Below are 21,906 nucleotides of genomic sequence, written 5' to 3'. Positions count from 1 at the left end.
TCTCTGATATTCTCTTTTCCTCGTTTCTTTCCATAAGCAATAAGCTGTTGATGCTGCCTTCAAAACATAACCTAATTTGATCTCTCTCCCTCCACTGATACCACTCTGAACCACCATCCTTTCTCTTCAACCACTCACTGCCCCAGCTTCCTTTCCTCATCCCCCTGCTTCTACTCTTGTAATCCTTTCTCTGCAGAGCAGCCAGAATGAGTCTTGAAAATATGGATCTGATCATTTCATTCTCCTCCCGTGGCTCTCGTGATCCCCCAGACTGACTGGAGGCTGTGTACTTCTGTCCCTGACAAGCTCTCTGACCTTACCTTGTTACACCCACCCCTCACTCACTTTTTTTATGTTCCTTGAATGTTCCAAACTCGTTCCCATCCCAGGGTCTTTGTTTCTAGCACCTGGAATAATTTCCCCCAGATCCGCATGCAGCTGACTCCTTCTCATCCAGCTCCCAGCTTCTGTGTCACCTCCTCTCAAGAGGCTTCTTTCCGACCAAGCTTGTTGGATGGCATTCCAGTCATGTCCATGCATATCCCTGTTACATTTTCAGCAGAGCACTCATCACTACCAAACACTTGTTGGTTGTCTGTCTCGGTCTCACTCTACCGCGTGCTAAGCTCCGGGAGGGCAGAGGCCCTGCCTTGTCTTTTTAAACACAGCATCCCCAGAGTGGAAGCAAGTGGCCAGGTCATTGTGGCTGCCATAATTTTACAGAATGAAGGAACAAACGAATTAAAACAAGTATTTTCTGGCAACGTGATGATGCTACTGAGTAAAAAATAAATAAATAAATAATTTCTGGCAATTTCAAAAGTGTTCAGGTTTGTGAAAGTGATATGGAAAGTAAATACTTAAATTGCAGCTTAAAAGTGAATACAGGCTAAGAGAAAGAGCAAAGAGAGTGAGGCCTACAAGGCAGCTAGGCAGAAAACAGACTCCGCTAATGTGTGCTAAGGCGGCAGCAGGATTTAAAATAAACAAGGAGCACTCTGATTGCTATCCTTATTTTCTAAAAGGTATTGCCAATATGTTCAGGTATCTTCTGGAAGCCCTTTTCCTCCTGAAAACCATCATCACGATCATCAACCACATTCAATCAAGTTTCCCATTCAGGAGAGGAGAGAGGGGTAGACATGGAAATTCACACACATATTCTCTTCCTATTTTCTCACCTTCCGGCGCCAATTCTGTGTTTCTTTAGTACTGCAGGAGGCACCCTTCACACAGCTGACGGTGTGCGTGGTGCTCCCTGGGGTTGTGCACTATGGCGGTCCTGAAAAGAGGAAATCACAAGCCCAGTGTGGCAGCACATTTCTGGCTGTCTAGGCTTCTTTAGGAGGGAGGCTTTTCTATTAAACATGTCTTCACAACATAATTTTTTAAAATGTCAAGGCTATGTACAGTCAGTTCCTAAGAACCAAAATGAAAATGAGCCAAACTGCCTATTATTCTTGAGACTGGTGCTGTGCTGGTTTTAGGTTTTAGCTTAACTTAGGCGAGCTCAGGGTCCCTTCCCTGGAACTTTCTGCTCTCATCTCAAAGGTTTCTCTCCTACCTGCGCTTCCCTGAGAGGAGAGAATCAGCCACATGATTCAGTGAGAAGGTAGCCTTCCAGGAACTCCTGGTGTTATATTTGAGATAGTGTGGATTATGGGAAACACACTCTCTATTAGGCAGGGTAATAGTGACTCCTTCAAAAAACTGAGATTGTATTGTACAGGGGGAAGATTTCTGATTACTTCACATAAGTTTTTATGATTGAAAACAAGGTTACCGTCTGCAAAAATAGAAAAACCTACTAGGGTCAGCAATATTTCATAGGAAACATCGGCACTCTACCAATAGGGAAGGGGATAGAATGAGTCTAGTCCCACCTAGAGGTAGGGATTGAACCAACTGGCTGCATTCTGGTTTTATGGTACTATTACATTAATACCTACTCTCCAGATCCTTCTATGAGCGCTCACAGTGGTCTCAAAATTTACCAACTTCTACCTCTAGGTGGCAGCAGTCTCCTTCTGTTCTCAACATGGTCTCCTTTGGCCTTTGTTTCCTGCCTCCACTCTAACTCCACACTTCCTTCTCTTTCCCAAATACTTCACAGCCTGTAAACTTTGGGGAAGATTACTGTAAGCTACTTTCACTGTAAGAAATCAGTCTGTTCTTGCAGCTAAGGTATAGCATTCTTCAAAGAGTACAAAATAATTCAGGTCTCAAGTGAAAAATGACAGAAAGCTGTTTTCTTTCTCCATTCCTATCAACAGCACACTCTAAGGACAGCCATGTTTTTCTTTAGAGTCTTGTGGGGGGGGGTGGGGGGGAGGCCAAGAACAGAGGAATGAGAAAGCTGATGGAAGTGGAGATACTTCAATTTTACAATAATGTTAATTTAATTTTATGGGTGATTTTAAATCCCTGCTTTTCTAAAGGATGTAATTTGACTCAGTCGCTTTCTATTACTTCTGACAAAGAAACCTCACCTGATAAAGGAGACTAAACTGAGTGAAAAATCCAAACAGAGGCAATGGCTACAAGTAGACAGCGGGTTCCAGCAGGGTCTGCAGCTCTCCAGCTACTTATTTTTTTAAGATTTTATTTATTTATTTATTGAGAGCACATGAGTGGGGGGGAGGGGCAGAGGGAGAGGGAGAGGGTCCCAAGCAGACTCCCCGCTGAGTCCAACGCGGGGCTCCATCTCACAACCCTGGGATCACGACCTGAGCCGAAATCAAGAGGAGCGGAAGTCAAGAGTCTGACACTCAATGGACTGAGCCACCCAGGCACCCCCCTCCGGCTACTTCTTAACTATGGGCTTAATGGAGAAGGTGTGACTCAAACTGGTGTGCTATTGGTAGATACTAATTTTTGGATAAAGATATCACATACTATCTATTGCCCTCTTAAAACTGATTAGAAGAAATATATTAATTATGAGGATACCTATCCTACCTTAGGTAACCTAGTGCTGTACTAAGAAATGTAATAGCTGATTTTAAGGAAATTACTAGGGAACTTTATGAAAGTCCAGGGGCCAGCTGAGAAAAATCATGGTAAGGTGAGAATATATTTAATTTTAAAATAGCCAGTTCACTGTCCACGTACAGAGAAATCTCCGTGACTAAAAGATGACATTGCAAATATGACTGATAAATGAAGATCAAAATAGTACTGACACATCCAGCCTTCTCACAGGGAAATCCCCTTAAGATTTATTATCCTGAGCAGTGTTCCCAGCATATTCAAGAATACATTAGGATTTTTGATTGGGTCCCAATATTAGTCATTACATCTTTCAAATATGTATTTAGAAGACAACTATGATTAGCCCATGTTTCCATTCCAAATTTATTCACTGAAAAATACTATGAAGGACTAAAAGAGAATGTGGCTTTTCTAGTTATGGAGATTTCTCTGAACATACATGGGCAGTGAACTAGCAATTGTATAATATAAGGTCTTTCTTCATTTTAATTTGATATATTAATTGTAACATGGCTTCTACTGGTACTTTCAGAGACACATATTTTTTTCATACTGGAACACAGTTTTATTCTGTTACTCATTAATGACTCCTACATAATCTTGTTCTTCATGTTTCCTTACAACACAACCATTATTTTAAAGTTCTACATCTGAACAGGTTTAACTGGGAGGGGACTGTGATAGAGAATAATGTACACCGCACAACTTAAAACTCTATAAAAAGCTATGGTTTAAGTAGCTTCCCTAAAGTAACTCATGATTTCAGATTGTGTAGTTTTAAATATCCTTTACCAACCTAAAAAAATAACAATTATATGAAAAATGTTATAAAGCCCAGAATTACAATTCATTTTTTTAATTTTTCTTTTGCTTACTTTGGATTTAGTTTACTCTTCTTTTTCTGGTTTCCTAACATGGAACCTTAGACCACTAATTTGAGATCTTTCTTATTTTCTAATAAATATATTTGATGCAATAAATTTCCTTATAAGCACTGCTTTTGGTGCATTTCACAAATTTTGATAAGTTGTGTTCTCATTTTCATTGATGTAAGAATATTTCTAAATTTCTCAACTTTCTTCTGTGACTCCATGTGTTATTTACAAGTGTGTTGTTCAGACTCCATAAATTTTTGGATTTTCCAAAGAAGTCCTTTTGAATACTGCACTAATATTTATTGGTCATGCTAAAATTAGTTAATAAGAGGTGCCTGGCTGGTTCAGTTGGTAGAGCATGAGAATCGCGATCTTGGAGTCGTGAGTTCAAACCCCACAATGGGGGGAGGAGGGATGGAAATTACTTAAATAAAAAAAAAAAAAACCTTAAAAAAATAAAATTAGTTAATAAAACAGAGATGTTTTGTTACACGATAGCGGCACACCTCACTACAGTGCCGGGAAGATCTCGGGACTCAACAAAGAGTACCATGACATGCCTGCCCTCTGGGTTCTTCTCTCAGATAAGATGCAAATGTGCTTCTGAGTCGCAGGTTGGTAAAAACAAAATACTCTTGGACTTTAATAAAAAATGTCTCAGGGGGCACCTGGGTGGCTCAGTCATTAAGCATCTGCCTTCGGCTCAGGTCACGGTCCCAGGGTCCTGGGATCAAGCCCCTCATCGGGCTCCCTGCTTGGCGGGAAGCCTGCTTCTCCCTCTCCCACTCCCCCTGCTTGTGTTCCCTCTCTCGCTGTGTCACTCTCTGTCAAATAAATAAATAAAATCTTAAAAAAAAAAAAAAGACAAGAAAAATGTCTCAGAAGTGGTGACCTTTATGGCTCAGCATGATCTTATAGCCCTAATTCTTCTATAATTAAGGAAATAATTGCAGAAAATAACCTTCTTTGATTTTTCCCCCCAAATCTTCTCTATTGTGACAGAAGCAATACTAGAGACAAAAATCAGCTGATACTAACAGGAATGTGAAACACTTTTATCATGAGGTTTCTTGCTGAAATTCTGGGTAATGGCGAATTCAGGAAAATTAGACTGAAGGTCTTTAATAAGGTCAATGGGAAAGACAGCATACAATTTTGAAGTACACACAATTGTCACCAAGCTCTGAGGAGGTGGTGGAGGTAATTAAAGAATTTAATAGCTGAAAGTGGACTATAACATACCAAAAGATGTGAATTTTGGAGGGAATTAAAATGTAGCAACACCCTGGAGGCGCTTCTTTTCATTGTAATTCAGTATGAATACAGTGAACTTGCAAACTGGTTCACGATTACATGAACTATGGCCCATTTTCCGAATTTGTTATCAAACACGGGAGACAGCATGCTTCCAAACTAAATCTAAAGGCAACCTGCGGTTACTTATTTGCCAACAAGTATAGACTGAAAAACTCACGAGGCCAGGCAGGCCCTTCTGGGAACTAAAATTTACACATACTAATGTCCATACATATTACCATAATTTTTGCTCTGTAAGTCAAGAAGCAAAGCGGTGGAATGCTCTGGTAATTAAAATAATATAATCAATATTATCTATAAATAATGAGCATGCAAGGATCCCTAAGATGCTGAGTAAGCACTCTGGCAAAGAGTAACTGCCGCATGGTAGAGTGGGCGGCAATGTCTTCGGTTAGGACCTCTCCTCTGTCTCCCTTCGCTCCTGGGATCATACCAGTGTCATGGGAATTTCCCAGATAAAAGCCTTCTGCTTAACTGGTAATGAATTAAGTACCTACCTCACTTCATCGTAAGCAGGGTGCCACTGCTACACAGTAGAAAGATGACCGGACAGGTTTGTAGAGACCTGGGTTTGTGCCCACGTCTGCCATGTTACCGTGCTGTCATTTCCTTCAGCTCTGAAACGGATTCCTACATTTGGAAATGCTCTGTCCCTCCCTAAAGGACCAGTGCTGCATCAGCTTTCTGAGAGGTTTCCAGTATCAACAACCTCGGTGCCTTCCTCTAGTAAGGCAAAAAGTTTAAACAAGAAGTGTTCTTATTTTTATGACAAAGATACACTAGTTATACTTTCAGAAAGATTTTGTGAAATCACATCTAACATTTGCAACTGTATGCATTTAAACATTTGAGTTCACGGTAGCACTCTACAGCCAACAATAAAACATCACAGTGAAATTTGTGACACAGTACTTTGTCATATCCAAATGCGAAATGTGATTCACATTCAGAATGTGTCATAATTTGCATAGTTATCCTATTAAAACTGGAGCTTCCTGGTGTAGACAGCTACCTAACATCTCAGCAGGCATGTTGGTAAGAAATAAACCATAATTGAGACGGGTGGTGGCAGCATCCAACTGGTTAGAACAAATTACTTCTATTTGACTGCTGATAATTCCTGTTAATGATACTTTATTTTCTATGTCATTATATAAATAGCCCATAAAATCTCTATTATGTAATGCCCACTACCACTCTTACAGAAGAGCCCTAGATGGATGTTTGGGTGCACAGCATATGCACCACTATGACAGTCACTCAAAAATGACATATACCCAAGTCCTCTAAATCTTTAGGAATGGAGCAGGGTAGAGGGTGAAATGAAGAGGACAGAAGAAAGGGTGCAAAGCTAAAAATGAGCATCCACCAATGTTTATATCTTCGGAATATTCTCACTGATCCTGGAAATTTCTGGAGCCTGAAATCAATTTCAGTTCAGAGGTATTTCCCACCAAGCCCCTCCCTGTCCTGCTCCCTCCAACCTACACATACACACCAAACACAGGTTCCAGATCTCTATTACATCTTTGGGAATAAAACAACCAAAAGACGATATGGAAACAGCCACTCTCTGTGGGATTGATATCAGAATATAATAGCTTCACACAAAAAGATCTGTAAAGAACAAAAGTCTAACTGCACATTCAATTCTAATAAAACTTGCCCCATTTCCCCTCAATGGAGCAAAATTTTTTTCCCCTGACATTACATGCAAGAAAGAGTGGTAAATGCTCTAAAAAAGGTTTTGATAGTTATTGGGACAAAGGAAGCTATGATTACCTCTGCTTAGGGTCAGTGGTGAAGGAAAGACAGATGTGCCCACGAAAGAGAGAATGAAATTCACACGCTGAGCCTCAAAGGCTTCATCAATCCTCAAATCAACAAATATTACTATAATGGGGTGGCAGGGAGGGGAGAGCCATTCTGAGGGACAGAGTTTATGTCTGGTTGGATTGCTACCTTTGATTAACTGAATATTAAATGAGTTGTACAGTGATCTCGCGTTCTTTACTGGGGTGCTAACATATCCGTCATGAAGTTCTTACTGACATTCTTTAATCCCTGGAAGTCAGCAGAGAGTTACAGCAAACCTGGCTCCATCCTAACATCTGTCACTGGACCCCTTACACGTCCTGGTGCTTTCATCTCCTCCCTGGGTATGGATATTTGTTACCACATTTTCCTTCCATTCAAGCAGGTCTGTTTGCCTTGAACAGACATTCTTTTTCACCCATTACTTCAGTTCCAGAGAGAAGAAAGGCTGCCGTAGGAATGAGGCCAGTGGATGTCCTCCCATATTAACATTATGCAGAGGAAAACACTACCTAAAATTTTAAACCACCTTTACTCAATAATAAACACTGGTTTCATAGCTCAACCACAGCCACTGACATTTACAACCTATCAATTGTCATGCATTTCCTATGCATAACTTATAAGTTCAAACCTTTTCACGTTTTAGTGAAGCTTAATTGCTTTTCTGATGAATAATATTTTTTAACTGATTGGAGCATTTGCTAACCCAACTGCACAAAATCACCCAGCATCACTCACATATGGTGTTTGCAGATCTAACTCAAGCCAGAGCCAACCTAGTGTTGAATTTATCTTATAACTCTATAAATTATCCCAAACTTCTATTTGGGGAAGATCAACAGTCACTTCCTCTTTATCTCTATGGCTAGCAAGAGTGTTTAAAGTTTCTGAATTTCCAGAGCCAATCTTTCACAGAGAAATAGCAAGTGTTTATCACTTAACTGGATATCGATGCTGGGTGAGTCACTGGCTTCTTCCTAGCCAGCTGATTTCTTTCCATATACCAGCCTCATAGCATTTACTTTAGGAAACTTCGAGGTAGTATATGTAATAGGAATCTTAACTAACTCATGACCAAATAAAGCACATGTTTTAAATCCATGTATGTTCCTACTATAGTTAATTTAGAAATGTCTCCAGGCCCTTGTATATGAGTTTCAATATATAATGGAAGCAATAACTCCACCCTCTGCTTTTCCTACTAATTCCGGGTCCTTACACAGAAACTTTCTCTGGCATAGATTTCCTTAAAGTTGTTTTCCTTTATACTTTTTCTCTTCTGCACTAGCTACTCTCAAATTGGTCTTAAACAGAATTGATAACATTTCCCTCTAAGTATACTTCCTTAGTACATTATCCACATTTTATTACATATTTTATGTTGTTTATATGATATAATATTGTGTATTACATATGCGTGATGTGACCTCTCTCTCTCTCTCTCTCTCTCTCACACACACACACCCCTCGCTCAACTACAAGAGAGTGAGCCCCTTGAGGACAGAAACCATGTTTTATTTATCTTTCTAATCTAGTGCTTTTCACAGTGCCAGAGACTGTAAATAAATGTTGCTGAATAAATAAAAGTTGAATTTTCTCAAGGCTAGTAGTAAAAATCCTTTTTGTTTTTCATGGATTACTTCTCTGGAGATAAAAGTGGTTTAAACTTACTAACCAAATAACGTGCTATGAATTATGTAGGAACAAGTTCCATTACTCCAAGACTTCAGAAAGGAAGAGTGAAGGAAAGAATATTTGTTATTTACTCAGTGATCAACATTTAGCCATTGAGAAATCAGTTGCTAGAAAGTGGATATGCTACCTGGCAATGCCGTACTGTATTCATTAGCTGATGTTGCTCACTTGAGCATCTCATATTCTCTGTATGTTATAAAGTTTCTTTAGTGCAGTATGCCTTGTACTGAGAAGGAATATCAATTCTGCGCAGTCAAGAAAGGACCTGTTTCTCCCTTTCCTTTTGTGTAACGGCATCAGCATTTTTATTCTCTTAGCTTTCCAGGTGTGACAGGGGACAATATGCTTTAGTGACTGTGAGAAACCATGAAGGATGCCCCTGCTTTTAGACAGTGTAGAAGCAAATGGCTATATTCTTTGTGCTCCATTTCCCCCTCTGTGAAAAAGAAAAGCATAATATTTAACAACATCACCAAGCTATTGTGAGGGTTAATTAGATTTAATGGGGGAAGGGAGGTGAGTTGATTACACACTATTCAAATTCAAAGAATCATTATTTTGTCAGTCTAAAAATAATCCTGATTTAGGAATAAAATTAATTTGGAAGCTCAATCTTTGGTAATCATCTTCCCACACTTAAAAAAAAGCCATAGTTTTTAATCAAAATCCCATTCTAAGCACAATCCAATGAAGTACAAATGGAGATCTGTGAATTTCCATTCCCTTTTCAAGTAATACAGTGCACGGCTCACATTTTTCTTTTTCTTTTCTTTCATTTTTTGAAGATATGTGTAGAAAGGTTAATTTTTTGGCATGGAGTAAATGTAAACAAATATGGTACATTAATTTTTTTTGTTTGCTTCACATGAAACATTTGTGAAACAGTTTAAATTACTTCTTTAAAGAATGAGTAGTCAATGTTTTGTGACTAATAATTTTTCAGGTCATTTCTGATAAGTTCCATTTATTTACTTATCGATTTATTTATTTTCAAGAACTAGTTAGTCAAAGATCTTTGATCCATGTCCTAATCACTGGACCTCATGAATATTACCTTCCATGGCAAAGTGGATTTGGCAGATATGATTAAGGATCTTGAGATAGAAAGATCATTCCAGGCTATCTAATGGTGTGCCTGAGATGCGATCCCAAGTGTCAGTAGAAGGAAGGCAGAAAGAGATTTGACTACAGAAAGGAAGGAGACAATGTGGTGACATGGAAAGGAGGCGGAGACAGGCATGTAATGTGGGGCCATAAGCCAAGGACCGAGAATGACCTCTGAAAGACAGAAAATGCCAGGAATGGATTCTCCCCTAGAACCTCCAAAAGGAATCAACCCAACTGACACCTTGATTTAGCCCCATAAAACTCCTTTTGGACTTTTTAACTCCAAAACTTTAAGAGAATAAATGTGTATTGTTTTAAGCCAAAAGAAAAAAGAAAGAAGAAAAAGAAAACAAAAGGTCTTCATATGCCCTAAATTTAAGAAGAAAGAAAGAGAGAAAGAGAGAGTGAGAAAGAAAGAAAGAACGAACAAAAGAAAGGAAATTCCTAGATATTTATGGCTAAGATGAGAAAAAATCATCTAAATAGTAATCATCAAAATTAATAATAGATTAATTTACTATGAAAATATGAGAAGTAGAAGTTGGTACCTGAGAAAAATCTGAATTGTTGCCTAAATCTCACTAAAAAATTTATAATAGCTTCAAAAAAAAGAGAAACATTCTTTAAAAATACAACAGTGGGTAATCCTAGAAAATATTCCGCATCTGTTAGGGGGAAAAATGTTGCCTCAGTTTTTGGTGAATGAAGGGCTTTGGCTGAGAAGGAACTTTATTGCTTCTATTTAGAACTTTTCAAAGGAAAGGGAGACTATGTAATTTGGTTAGTGGAAATGTATTCTCTACAGAGAAGCAGAAATAATTCTCTTCTGTTTTAACATTACCCAATTAAAACTTCCCATAAGACTTACAAATTATTATAGCTTAGACTATATACTCACCAAGCAAACTTCTGATTATTCATTCGATTTCCCCGGACCCTTGATACTGGGGACGGATGTACCCTGTAGGTGGATGAGAATAATCTAGTCATTAAAAAAAGCACATTCCCGATTACAAATGAACAAATTAAAAAAAAGAAGAGCTGGTTTATAAATGATCTCTTGTAGGTATGCTTAATATAGAATGCCCCAGAATTTAATCACCTCTGAGTAAATGAACACAGTTAAATTCCCATGCATGCAAACCTGCTGTCTCTTTCCTTTTGTACCACTTTTAACGTAACAATGGCTTGTCACAATGTTCACTGTGCGGATCCCCAAAAGCCTGATCCCCAGTGTTAATCAAATGACAGATTCATTCAGTCCAACCAAAAGTTACTGACTAGCTGATCCTTGCCAGGTTTAGAAGTGGGTAAAAGTAATGTAAAACGTATGGTGTTTGCCTACGATGAGTCCCTTCTGCTACCTCTTCCCACCAGGGATACAAAGAGACAGTAAGTGCAAACTGCCTGAGTCGACTACTGGATTACAAACCCTAAAAAGCAAGATAATGAAAGAGATCAGGATATGCCACCCCAGAATATGCTACTTTGGCCTCAGGATTATTTTGAGTTGAAAGCAAGTAGGAAACGGCAGCTGTAGGAGGAGCTCTCTATTTTCCCTTTATATGCCTAAAAACCAGGACATGAATTTCCCTTTTGTAAAGGAAATTTTCCTTTGTAAAGGTGTTCCCCTCCCCCCACTTCCAATACCAGGAAGAAGAGCACAACATACAACTCTTTACTCAGACATGGTACTGAGATGAGTCTGCATAAATAACCCTTATTTACCCTTAGATTCCCGTCCCTTCCCACAATTCACCCTCCTAGAAGCTCAAACTCCCCTTTTGACTAGTCACTCCTCCACAACTTATCACTCTTTGTCAAAATGGTATATAAGATCCACATCTTTAACCACCCCTTTGAGTTACTCATCACTGAGCATTCCTGCAAGTATGCATGCTGCATGTGTAATAAATGGGTTTTTCTTCCCCCTCTTGAAGAGATTATTTAATCTTTTGTCAGTTTAACATGCAGGCCCTCAGACACAGAACCTGAGAAGGTAAAAGAGTTTTGTTTTGTTTTGTTTTTCTTCCCCCACAATAACTTCATCCAAATGTCCAGGAACAGAATCTGAGACTGGGAGAGGAAAGAAGGTGAACAGTTACTTCTAGGAGAAAAGCTTTCGAGATGTGATGCTCTGCAGCTGGGCTTTGAGGAACGCAGTCAATTCAAAAGTTTAGCTAAATAATGGAGAAGTAAAAACTACATTGTATTACAAGTTTCCAGGGTTACAATCATCCACTGGAATAGCTTATATTTCCAAGAACTGCTGATATCTTCCAATCAGGAGCTAGCTGCTGAACCTCCACCCCTTTGTGGGTCACTCACTGGCAAGACAATATGCCCTACTTCCTGCTTCCTTGTAGCCAACTTCCCGCTTTGTTCTGTCTTTGCTGTAATTTGTGAGATCTAGGCACTTTCAGCTTATGGTATCATTATATCCCACACATTTCTCTCATTTACAGGAAAGAAAACAGAAATTTTATTTTATATTTTTATTTTCATTTTTTAAAGATTTTATTTATTTGACAGAGACACAGCGAAAGAGGGAACACAAGCAGAGAGAGTGGGAGAGGGAGAAGCAGGCTTTCTGCAGAGCAGGGAGCCCGATGCAGGGCTCGATCCCAGGACCCTGGGACCATGACCTGAGCCCAAGGCAGATGCTTAATGACTGAGCCACTCAGGCGCCCCGAAAACAGAAATTTTAAATGAGTCCTTGAGCCTTGTCAGAACCAACAGCTCCAACATTCACTAGAACCCAGTTCTCCATAGTTGTTTAGCTAGTGAAAATCACTTCAAAACAGATAATACAGTTCCAGCTCTGTAGAAGGGCTAAATGCAAACTTTCTGTAAATCCAGAGCCAGACTGCACTTTGCACTGGGAAGGCTTATTTCTTCCAACATCCCTTATTAACATTCTTTTCCTCACAGCGCTTCTCAATGGCTGCTGCAGCTGAGCTGCTCAGCACAGATTTTCTGCTCTGCATGGGGGAGGGGATGTTAATTACGCAGAAAGATGGAGAGAGGCCAGACAGCCCCTCTGCTGAACTGTCTCATTCAAGCACGGCCCACTTCCTGCTGTTTTGCAGCTACAAGGATCACCTGTTGGTCTTGGCATCTGGCCAAACTGGGGCCTAGCGGAAATGACAGACTCAGCTAGAAATGAAAGCCAGCTCATATTCCGGCACCCCAAATTGGGGAGACAGGAAAAAAACATGCAATAGAAATGCAGAAGAATTATACAAAAGGTAGCACGGCTCATTTTTTCTTCTATTTTCTTCTTGTTTCAGTCTGTCTACTTGAAATACAATCAACAAAATGGAATTATGAGCCAAAGAATATCTCCCCACTTAAATCCCCCTGACCCAAGGGACAATACAGGAAGGAAGTCCTCTTAATCTTCCCTACAGCCTCTCTAGGCTATCAGAGTCCTACTACCTAAATGAAGTTCTAAGGAGTAATAGCCTGAACACTTACGATTCTTTAATTCACTCCACATCCTTTAAATGTTTAGGTCCTGTATTTCTTCCTCCTTAACCTTCATATTTCCATTCATCATAATACCACCAGGTGATGTTTGATGATGGAAGTATTCTCTTACTGATGCTTCTCATTCCATGTATCAGTGGAGAAAAATGGGCCTGTTTAAATTATAATTACAATATCCTCTAGGTATTTGTATCTTTTAACAAAATTTCATTGATCCATAGATCAAATACCATACGTAGGCAATTCCTATAATGGTTTAACAGTCTACAAAGAATTCCATGACTGTGTGGAGATGAACAAATAATTACAAGGTTTCTTAAATTAAAATGGTAAAACAAGAAAGCTTTTTTTTCCCCCTTCTGAAAGGGGGTAAATTGATAACCCGAAGCATACTTCATGTGATAAAGGAGACCATAAGGGTTTGCATTTCTGCTCCTCCCAAATTTTATTTCTTCAAAAGGCTATGAGGTGTTTTTGTGAGCTCAGGCTATGCTGTGGCACTTCTGGCGATTGCCTCCTTTCTGTACACATATAGCAGCCAGGCAGGTAGCAAAGTCAAAACCCCAGTAGGAGAAACCACCACCTAATCTGCATGTCATGCATTATTCATGACCTCCTGATTCCTGCACCTGCATCTAGGCAGGAAGCTTGCAGGGAATGTTCATTATTCTTCTCTTAGTCTCACACAGGCTCGATTACTGCTAAGCCACTTTGTTCTGTAACTAAGGGTTTCAGGCCTTAGTACTAACCGCTGGATATGGAAAGAAAAAAAAAATCATGCGAAAGAAAAGAGCAATTTGGGTTGTTGTGCAACACACACTGAATCCTACAATGTGCTCTTCTGAGACTGACAGTTAGTGTCTGATGGAAATGCTCACATTTGGGGATTTACATTACATGGAAAAAAGGGAAGCCATACCAGTAAGGCCATGTATACCAACTGTTCTACCGACACGCACTGACTCATTTAAGACACACAGCATGTTTATAATTGTGCCCAACACAGGGCTTAATTTAGCTTCCCTGCTTAGCATGTGAGAACTTTTAAAATATCTTAATACAAAAATGGTTCTTCCTTCTTTGGATATAAGCTCCAAAGAACCTGACCCTCAAATCTTGTATTTTAACAACTAACATTTACCGTAAATCAAGAGGATAAAATCGCCCAGTTCTTCCCAATGGTTTTATGGACCTTCCTGAATGGCTGGTGGCTGGAGGTAGGAGACGAAAGCCAATACTCAACACAAATTACTGGTTACTAATGGACCGCTGGGGAAGGATACCATCTACTTTCTTACTAACCCCACCACAGAAAAGCTATGCCAACTTGAATCCAATCTTCCAGCCCCAAATGAAATTAGGAAGATGTGGTTAAGAGTACAAACTGTGGAACCAGCCTGCCTGGGATTGAATTCTAGCTCCACCATTTAACCAAGAGTCATGCCATTTTAGGGCAAGTCACCTAACCTCTCTGGGCTTCAATTTTCTCATCTGTACAATGGAGGCAGTAATGGCAGCCACCTGCCAGGGCTGTGAGATTTAAATGAGGTTAACAGTTGTCAAGTGTTTAGAACAGTGCTTGGGACCCGGGCAGCAGTCAGTACACGTTGGCTATTATCACTAGCAGTGTTGACTGGATTGGAAAGGATGGGAAGCTGAACCTGGAATATCCAACTAATTCCAGGGGACTGAGACAACAAATGGGCTTTACAGACCTGCAGTCTTAACTACCATGCTTCTATGACTTCACTAAAGGCAAGGAAGGGACAAAGAAAGATGAACACGTTTAGAGTAATAAGAACCAACTGATGTGGTTTCCAAGAGACGGCTTACTCTCTGGCATCAAATTTTTCTGTTCTTTATAAGAAGATCTATCTTCTGTTTGCTAAACTGCATAATATTTCAGTTACATCCTATTCGAGAACAAGTCAGTAATCACACCAATACAAAATCACTCCGTGAACTAATAACCCTGTGTGCCAGACACTACACGAAGTACATCAGACACATTATCTTATTTTATCTTCATAGGCTTACTGTCCACATTTTCTTTGAGAAAATAGACTTAGAAGAGTTAAGTAACTTCCCAGGGTGACACAGCTAGTGAACAGCAAAATTGGAACTTGAACACAGTTACGTCTGATTTTTCCTATTCTACATTATCATCCCATCCTATGAACTCATACACACTCACCCCACACTACCCTAAAGGATGCGATAAAGTCAATTAGCACCAGGGGCTTCAAGAAGAGATTTTGCACTTACTTAAGGCCAACTGCATATCTTATAGTTTAAGTAAATGCAGAGTGAAAGTACTAGTTTTCCTGACCTAAAATTGGCACTGGCCGAAATACTAAGCATGTGGGTACTCAAAAGAAAGGCATAGTAATATAACTACTGATCTCTCTTTAACTGCTTATGAAAATCTCTTATTAGTGCTGCTATTTAAATACATAACATACAACACATGTAAGGTTGGATGGTATAATTAATTCTAGCTACATCCACTTCCTCGCTTCCCATTTTTTCTAGAATCCAATTCAATCTAACTTCAAAGATGAAACCATCTTCATCATGGTCATCAATGGCTTCCATGTTTTCAAATCTAATGGTTAATTCTCAGTCCTCATCTTCTCAAACTTTCAGCAGCAACTGTCGAAACCGATCACTTCATCCCGAAAAGCTTCTCTGCTCAGCATCAGGGACATTCTTCTGCCTTTCCTCCTCCTATTTTTTTTCCCTTGCGTGAACCTCCTCTTCTCATTCTTTTGAACCATAAATGTTGGTGTAGCCTGGGGATCACCATCCATGTTATAACAACTCTCAGATTTCTATCTCCAGCCTGACCTCTAGATCTCCTCTGAATACTAGGTTTGGGTTTTGCAATCTTTTTTTAAAAAAAATTTTTTTTAAGGTGTTTCTTTCCATATCTTCCCAGACATAAAAATGGCAGCGCCATTCACCTAGTAGCAACGTTGGAATGATCCTTGAGTCCCTTCATGCTCATATGTTAGAAAGCCTGCTTAATACGGAGAAAAATCTGAATAAACTATAATTTCACAGACCAATAAGATATTTATTGTAGGTAATTACTCATTTAGCATGATTACAGATTTTCATTATCAAGATCATAAGAAGTCATAATGTACAAATATTTTCTATTCCTCAGTCCTTTTTTCCTATTATAATAAAATTATTAGCCCATATTTTCATCCATAAATTGTTCCAATTATTCAACATAATACACACTTTAACACCTCAGTTTACTACATTTATGGAAGAACAGATTAATCTAGAAGTAATTCCACAATTATTTGTAAATATCAGAATTTTCCTATGCACAATCACATGAAAGATCATTTTAAAGTAATTCTTGGTATTGCTTCCTTCTTACACATAGTTGTCCTGAATACAAGTTATCACAGTTACGTTAGTTTGAATGTTTTTTACTGTAAAATATATACACTACACTTGACCAAATACAAATATGTGCGTGACTCCAGCGTTTAAATTGAAGTGAGCCCTATTCATTCTCAACTTTTATTAAGCTAGTGATTAGATGACCATTAGGAATGCCATCTATTTTTTAAAAGTTCTTTTTTTCCTTTCTCATTATACTGTAGTCTCTCTCTCTTCCGCAAAGCCACTGATGTTATTTTTAGAAAAGTGGCCTAACCTAAACATCATACTGAATTAACGTTATAGATTTTTTCACTATGTACTATAACAGTATAAATTTTGTTAAAAATATACTGTTTTGAAGGGAACAACATACATTTCTGCTATACATCGACAGAATGAGGGATTCTAGAAAAAGACCATTCGGTTTGCACAATTACATCATATTAATTAATCCCAGCCTCATCTCTCAACATCTCCAACTTATTCTCTCTGTGTCAGTGACTCCGAAGATTCTCTGCCTTTCTTGTTACCTGGTTAGCAGATGTTCAACTCTAAAAAGCCATCTCAAGGTGTAGGTCAACTTGCTCTCAGTTCTCACAGCACGTGTGCTTAGCGCACAATAACTGAAGATGACGTTTGTTTGTATGTTTAGTTTATTTTGTCTGTCTCTCCAAATAGACAGTATACTTCAAGGGGGACAAGGGAGCTCTTCTCTTGTGCTCACTGTCCTGTCTCTACTACCTGCCACAGAGCAGGCACTCAGTAAGTAATGACTGCGCCAACAGACCTGTTTCCCTCCTAGACTGTAACTTCTAGGATGGATGGCAATGGCTATGTTTGTCATCACTGCATCCTCAGGGCTCAGAACATAATTATTATTAGCAAATAAATGTGGGACTAAGGAGTTAATAATTGGGGCAGTCAGCTGGGCAACAACAATATCAATCTTTCCTCTACTGCTAAGAGCCATATATGTATCACTCATATCTTTAATTTAACTAACATTTATTGTGTACCTACTAGTTATGCATTAATTTGAATATTAATTGGACATCTATGGTGTCAGACACTGTTCTAGGCTCTTCAGTCCTGTGAACTGTGCTGGATGAGGGAATATTCCATCCATACAAACATGATTTGACTTCAGGGAGCCTACAGTACGACCAGGAGTTTGGACAATAAATGGTCATCACATGCAATATGATAAATGGCCATGGGAGCAGATAAAAGGGGCGTGTGAATTAATTAAGCTTCGGAGTAGGCGCGGAAGTTTCCCTAGGACAATATGGAGAGGCACTGAAGGGTGGAGATGGCCTAGAGCAAAACTACAAACTGCTCTGAGTGACTAGAGTAAAGCATTTGGCAGGTCTGGATGGGTAGGAGATTATGTACTAACGGGGTCTTGATCTGGGAAGATCGTGTGTATTGTGCTAAGCAGTTAACTCAAAGAGTTAAAGGGCAATGCCCAAAGGCTTTTAAAGTTAGAACTGACACCATCAGATTTGTGTACTAGAAAAGGCAGCAGGGTAGAGAGTGGCCTGAACAGAATGCATCATTCCACAGGAAGAACCACTGGAGGCCTATGGTAAAAATGTTGCCAAAGCAGGATCAAAGATGGCGGCAGTGGGCATAGTGGAGTGGGAATGAAAAAGGAGTAAGAGGAAGACAGATACATAATAAATTAGGTGTTATCTCTGGGACTTGGTGTAAATATGTGCAAGATGTGGGGAGGCAAGGCAGAATAAGGACACAGGTTTTGGCTAACACCTAGAGCTGTGAATTGGGTGATCAGAGGAGCCAATGTAAGGAATAAAGATTATGTGTGGGGATTAAAAAAATACACTAAGTTTCTGTCCATTGCTTATACAGATCTGGGGTTCAACAGAGCATTTTACGAAGAGAGCTGGAGATGTGAGCATCCTTACCAGATAAATGGTTGATGAGCCCTGAATTTCATGGAGGCACAATTTAAGTGAGAAAAGCAGCAGGCTAAGGCCCGGACACCATGCGTGACTTCTTGCATGACTTTATTTTTATTATTTTTTAAAAATATTTATAATTTGAGAGAGAGAGAGAGACAACAAGTGCAGGAAGGGGAGGGCAAGGGAAAAGGAGAGAAGCAGCCTCTGCTAAGCACAGAGCCTGATGCAGGGCTCCATCTCACAACTCTGATATCATGACCTGAGCCAAAATCAAGAGTCGACACTTAACTGGCTGAGCCATCCAGGCGCCCCTTTCTCGCATGACTTTAAACCTCTCTTCCTACTCATTCAGGGAATGCCAGAGATCTCCACTCATTAATAGGAAGTTGGGAGTTTCATGACTCAATTTAGGCTCCTAAGATCTCATAGCCAATATTAAGAGGTAAGACATGATCTCTTCTACCCTTCCCTTGATGTCAGAAAAGCCAAAAATAATCAATCTTTTTCCTTCAGTGTTGCCTTGGGCAGTAAGTAAATGGCCCCAACATCAACTCCATCAAGCAACCCAGAAAACAGAGTCACCCTTGACTGAACTTCTCTCCCCATACCCAGCCCATTCTCAGGCCTGTCCACTACACTGCCTCCATTCTATACACTCTTCCCGTCCACAGCCACTCACCTTTTCTAACTCCTATCTGTCTCTTAGCAGCACCACTCCCAAAATCTCTCCCAATCCACTTTCTGCACTAGAGCCACAGTAGATATATTTAAAAAGCAAATCTGTTCTTCTCGCTCCACTATCCCTTTAGTGGCTTTTCACTGCTCTTGATATAGACCTAAATCTCAACTTGGCCAAGATGCCAATGATCTGGCCCCTGCTCACTTCTCCAGCTTCACTTTCCCACAGTCACGCCCTTCCTCACACCCTGCTCTCTGTGATCCAGTCACCCTGCCTCCTTTCAGTTTCTCTCCCTCAGATCCGTGTCTCTGCATGTGTGGTTCCTTTTATTTTTTTAGTTTTATTTAAGTCATCTCTACACCCAATGTGGGGTTCAAACTCACGACCCCGAGATCAAGAGTAGCATGCTCTTCTGACTGAGCTGGCCAGGCATCTCTGTGTTGTTCCTTTTATACAAAACCTCCAACACCGCCCCTTCACCTCTGTAACTCTTCCTTGTTCTCAGCTCTCAGCTCAAATACGAATTTGCTTTTCCTGACTGACCAAACTGGACCACGTCTCTATGTTACAGACTGCCATTATTCTTTCCATTAGTCCTTCACAGCTCGTATCAGGCTTATACACACTTGTATATGTAAGTGATTATTTGATGGAGTACTTGGGTGGCGCAGTTGGTTAAGCATCCGACTCTTGATTTCGGATCAGGTTGTGATCTCAGGGTTGTGAGATTGAGCCCAGTGTCCGGGGGCTCCGTGCTCAGTGGGGAGTCTACTTAAGATTCTCTCTCCCTGGGGCACCTGGGTGGCTCAGGGGGTTAAGCGTCTGCCTTTGGCTCAGGTCATGATCCTGGGGTCCCGGGATGCAGCCTGATGCTCAGTGGGGAGCCTACCTCTCCCTCTCCTCCCTGCTCGTGCTCTTTCTCACTATCTCTGTTGCTATCCTTGTCTCTCTTTCAAATAAATAAAATCTTAAAAAAAAGAAGTGATTATTTGATGAAAAGCAGAAACTACTTCTCCTTAGTTCTCTACTATATGCCAGTAACAGGTCCTACGTTTGGTACAAAGTAAGCATATATTAAATATTGCTCTGTAAATGAAAGGAGATAATGTGATATTATAATAGTAGCCTTTTTATTTTTCTAAGATTTGTTCTTGCACTATCTGGAAAAATGAATAAGAAAATATATATAATAATATTTAATTTAATATTGATTATGTTTAATATGTATTACAGATAAAGTACAAAGTGGAAGGGATGGTCAGTGAAAAGTGATGTGGTCCGGGTGTCATCCAAAAGAAGCTTTGACCCTCCCAGGAGATAGGTTCTTCAGGTCCGCATTGGCCTGCGCCCAGCCCTGTGTGCACACAGGACCCATCCCAGGCCAGGATGCCCACGCAGACGCGTCCATCACTTCCTCACCTCTGGGGAAATTTGTGCAAGACTAGTAGACAGGGTAACGAGACTGCTGAGATTCACCTGAGGTATGCAGTTTAGTGTTGAACCAATGAGAATTTCTTGGTTTGCATAATGGTACTATGATTATGTGAGATATCAACAATAGGGAAGCCAAGTAAAAGGTATCTATGAACTCTCTACAGTATTTTTGCAACTTTTAACTCCAAAAATCATTTCAAAATAAAACATTTTAAAGTGCTATTCCTTTGCTGGGATAATAATATAAGCAGTACAGATTGTCTAAAAATTACTTTTTCCTATTTTATTTAGTGATGTGATTTTTCCTTCTTTTCAACAGTTATGACCGCTAACATTCATTCTATATGCATTGATAAACACAGAGTATATGTGCGTACACATTCTTGTACACCTTTTTTTTTTAAGCAAACAAACTCATCGATTAATTCTACCACTTTGCCATATCATGGTTTTTACATGCATTGGGTACAGAATTACTAACAGCAGGAATGTTGAAAAGTGGTAGAAAGAAAGGAGTAAAAGAAAAAGAGAAGACCCATTAAAAGGTTAATAGAAATAATGCCATGATGAGATTCTGGGCGGGGGTTGGATTTATATAAGGTCTAGAGAGCAACAACTTATATTGTGGAACTGACATCTATCCAGGTGACACAGATTCCCCAATTCCTGCTTTAACCTGAGATACCCTGATAATTGCTTCAATTTTCCACTTCATTTTGCATGTGTATAAGTTTGATGTATTATTTTTCAGGGTTCCGCATACGGTGCACTGTGATTCCTGTCCTTTAACATGTGAACAGAAATCCTTTGATTTCGTCATTAGTGCGGACTGAGTTGGAGGAATTTCATGAATTGAAAGACATACTGATTGGTAGTTATTCTATTAGTCACACTAGTAATGTCTTTTGTTTAGTGTGCTCTGTAGAGAAAGAATAGTAAGCAGCTGAAGAATCACTTCAAACGCTTTTACTGCCTCTGGCCGCATTAATTTTGAGATACCTCATTTAGGCTAAAAAAAGAGGCAAAGCTAAACTATGTAATATGGGCTTTTTGTCACCCCAAATTGGATCTATTACAATTTAGCATTCTCTCAAGAAGGTGTTATAGCTCACAGGGCTGTACCATTTTCTTCTTTGAGTAGGACAAAATTTTACATCATTTCGTTCACAAGCATAAT

The 21,906-nt window shown here is 39.6% G+C and overlaps 1 protein-coding gene across 7 annotated transcripts in view; it reads right to left on the bottom strand.

The window, feature by feature from the left end:
* KLF12 (Kruppel like factor 12) overlaps positions 1 to 21,906 on the bottom strand; it is a 518,537-nt gene that overhangs the window by 58,282 nt on the left and 438,349 nt on the right. For all 7 annotated transcript variants that reach the window (XM_027589983.2, XM_027589986.2, XM_027589987.2 and 4 more), the window contains one exon: positions 10,702 to 10,764. In XM_027589983.2, coding sequence (XP_027445784.1) covers positions 10,702 to 10,764 — 63 coding nt within the window. The remainder of the gene's footprint in view (positions 1 to 10,701; positions 10,765 to 21,906) is intronic.

The sequence above is a fragment of the Zalophus californianus genome, chromosome 3 (assembly GCF_009762305.2).
Source record: "Zalophus californianus isolate mZalCal1 chromosome 3, mZalCal1.pri.v2, whole genome shotgun sequence".
NCBI lineage: Eukaryota > Metazoa > Chordata > Mammalia > Carnivora > Otariidae > Zalophus > Zalophus californianus.
This window is presented reverse-complemented; position numbering and strand designations above follow the sequence as displayed.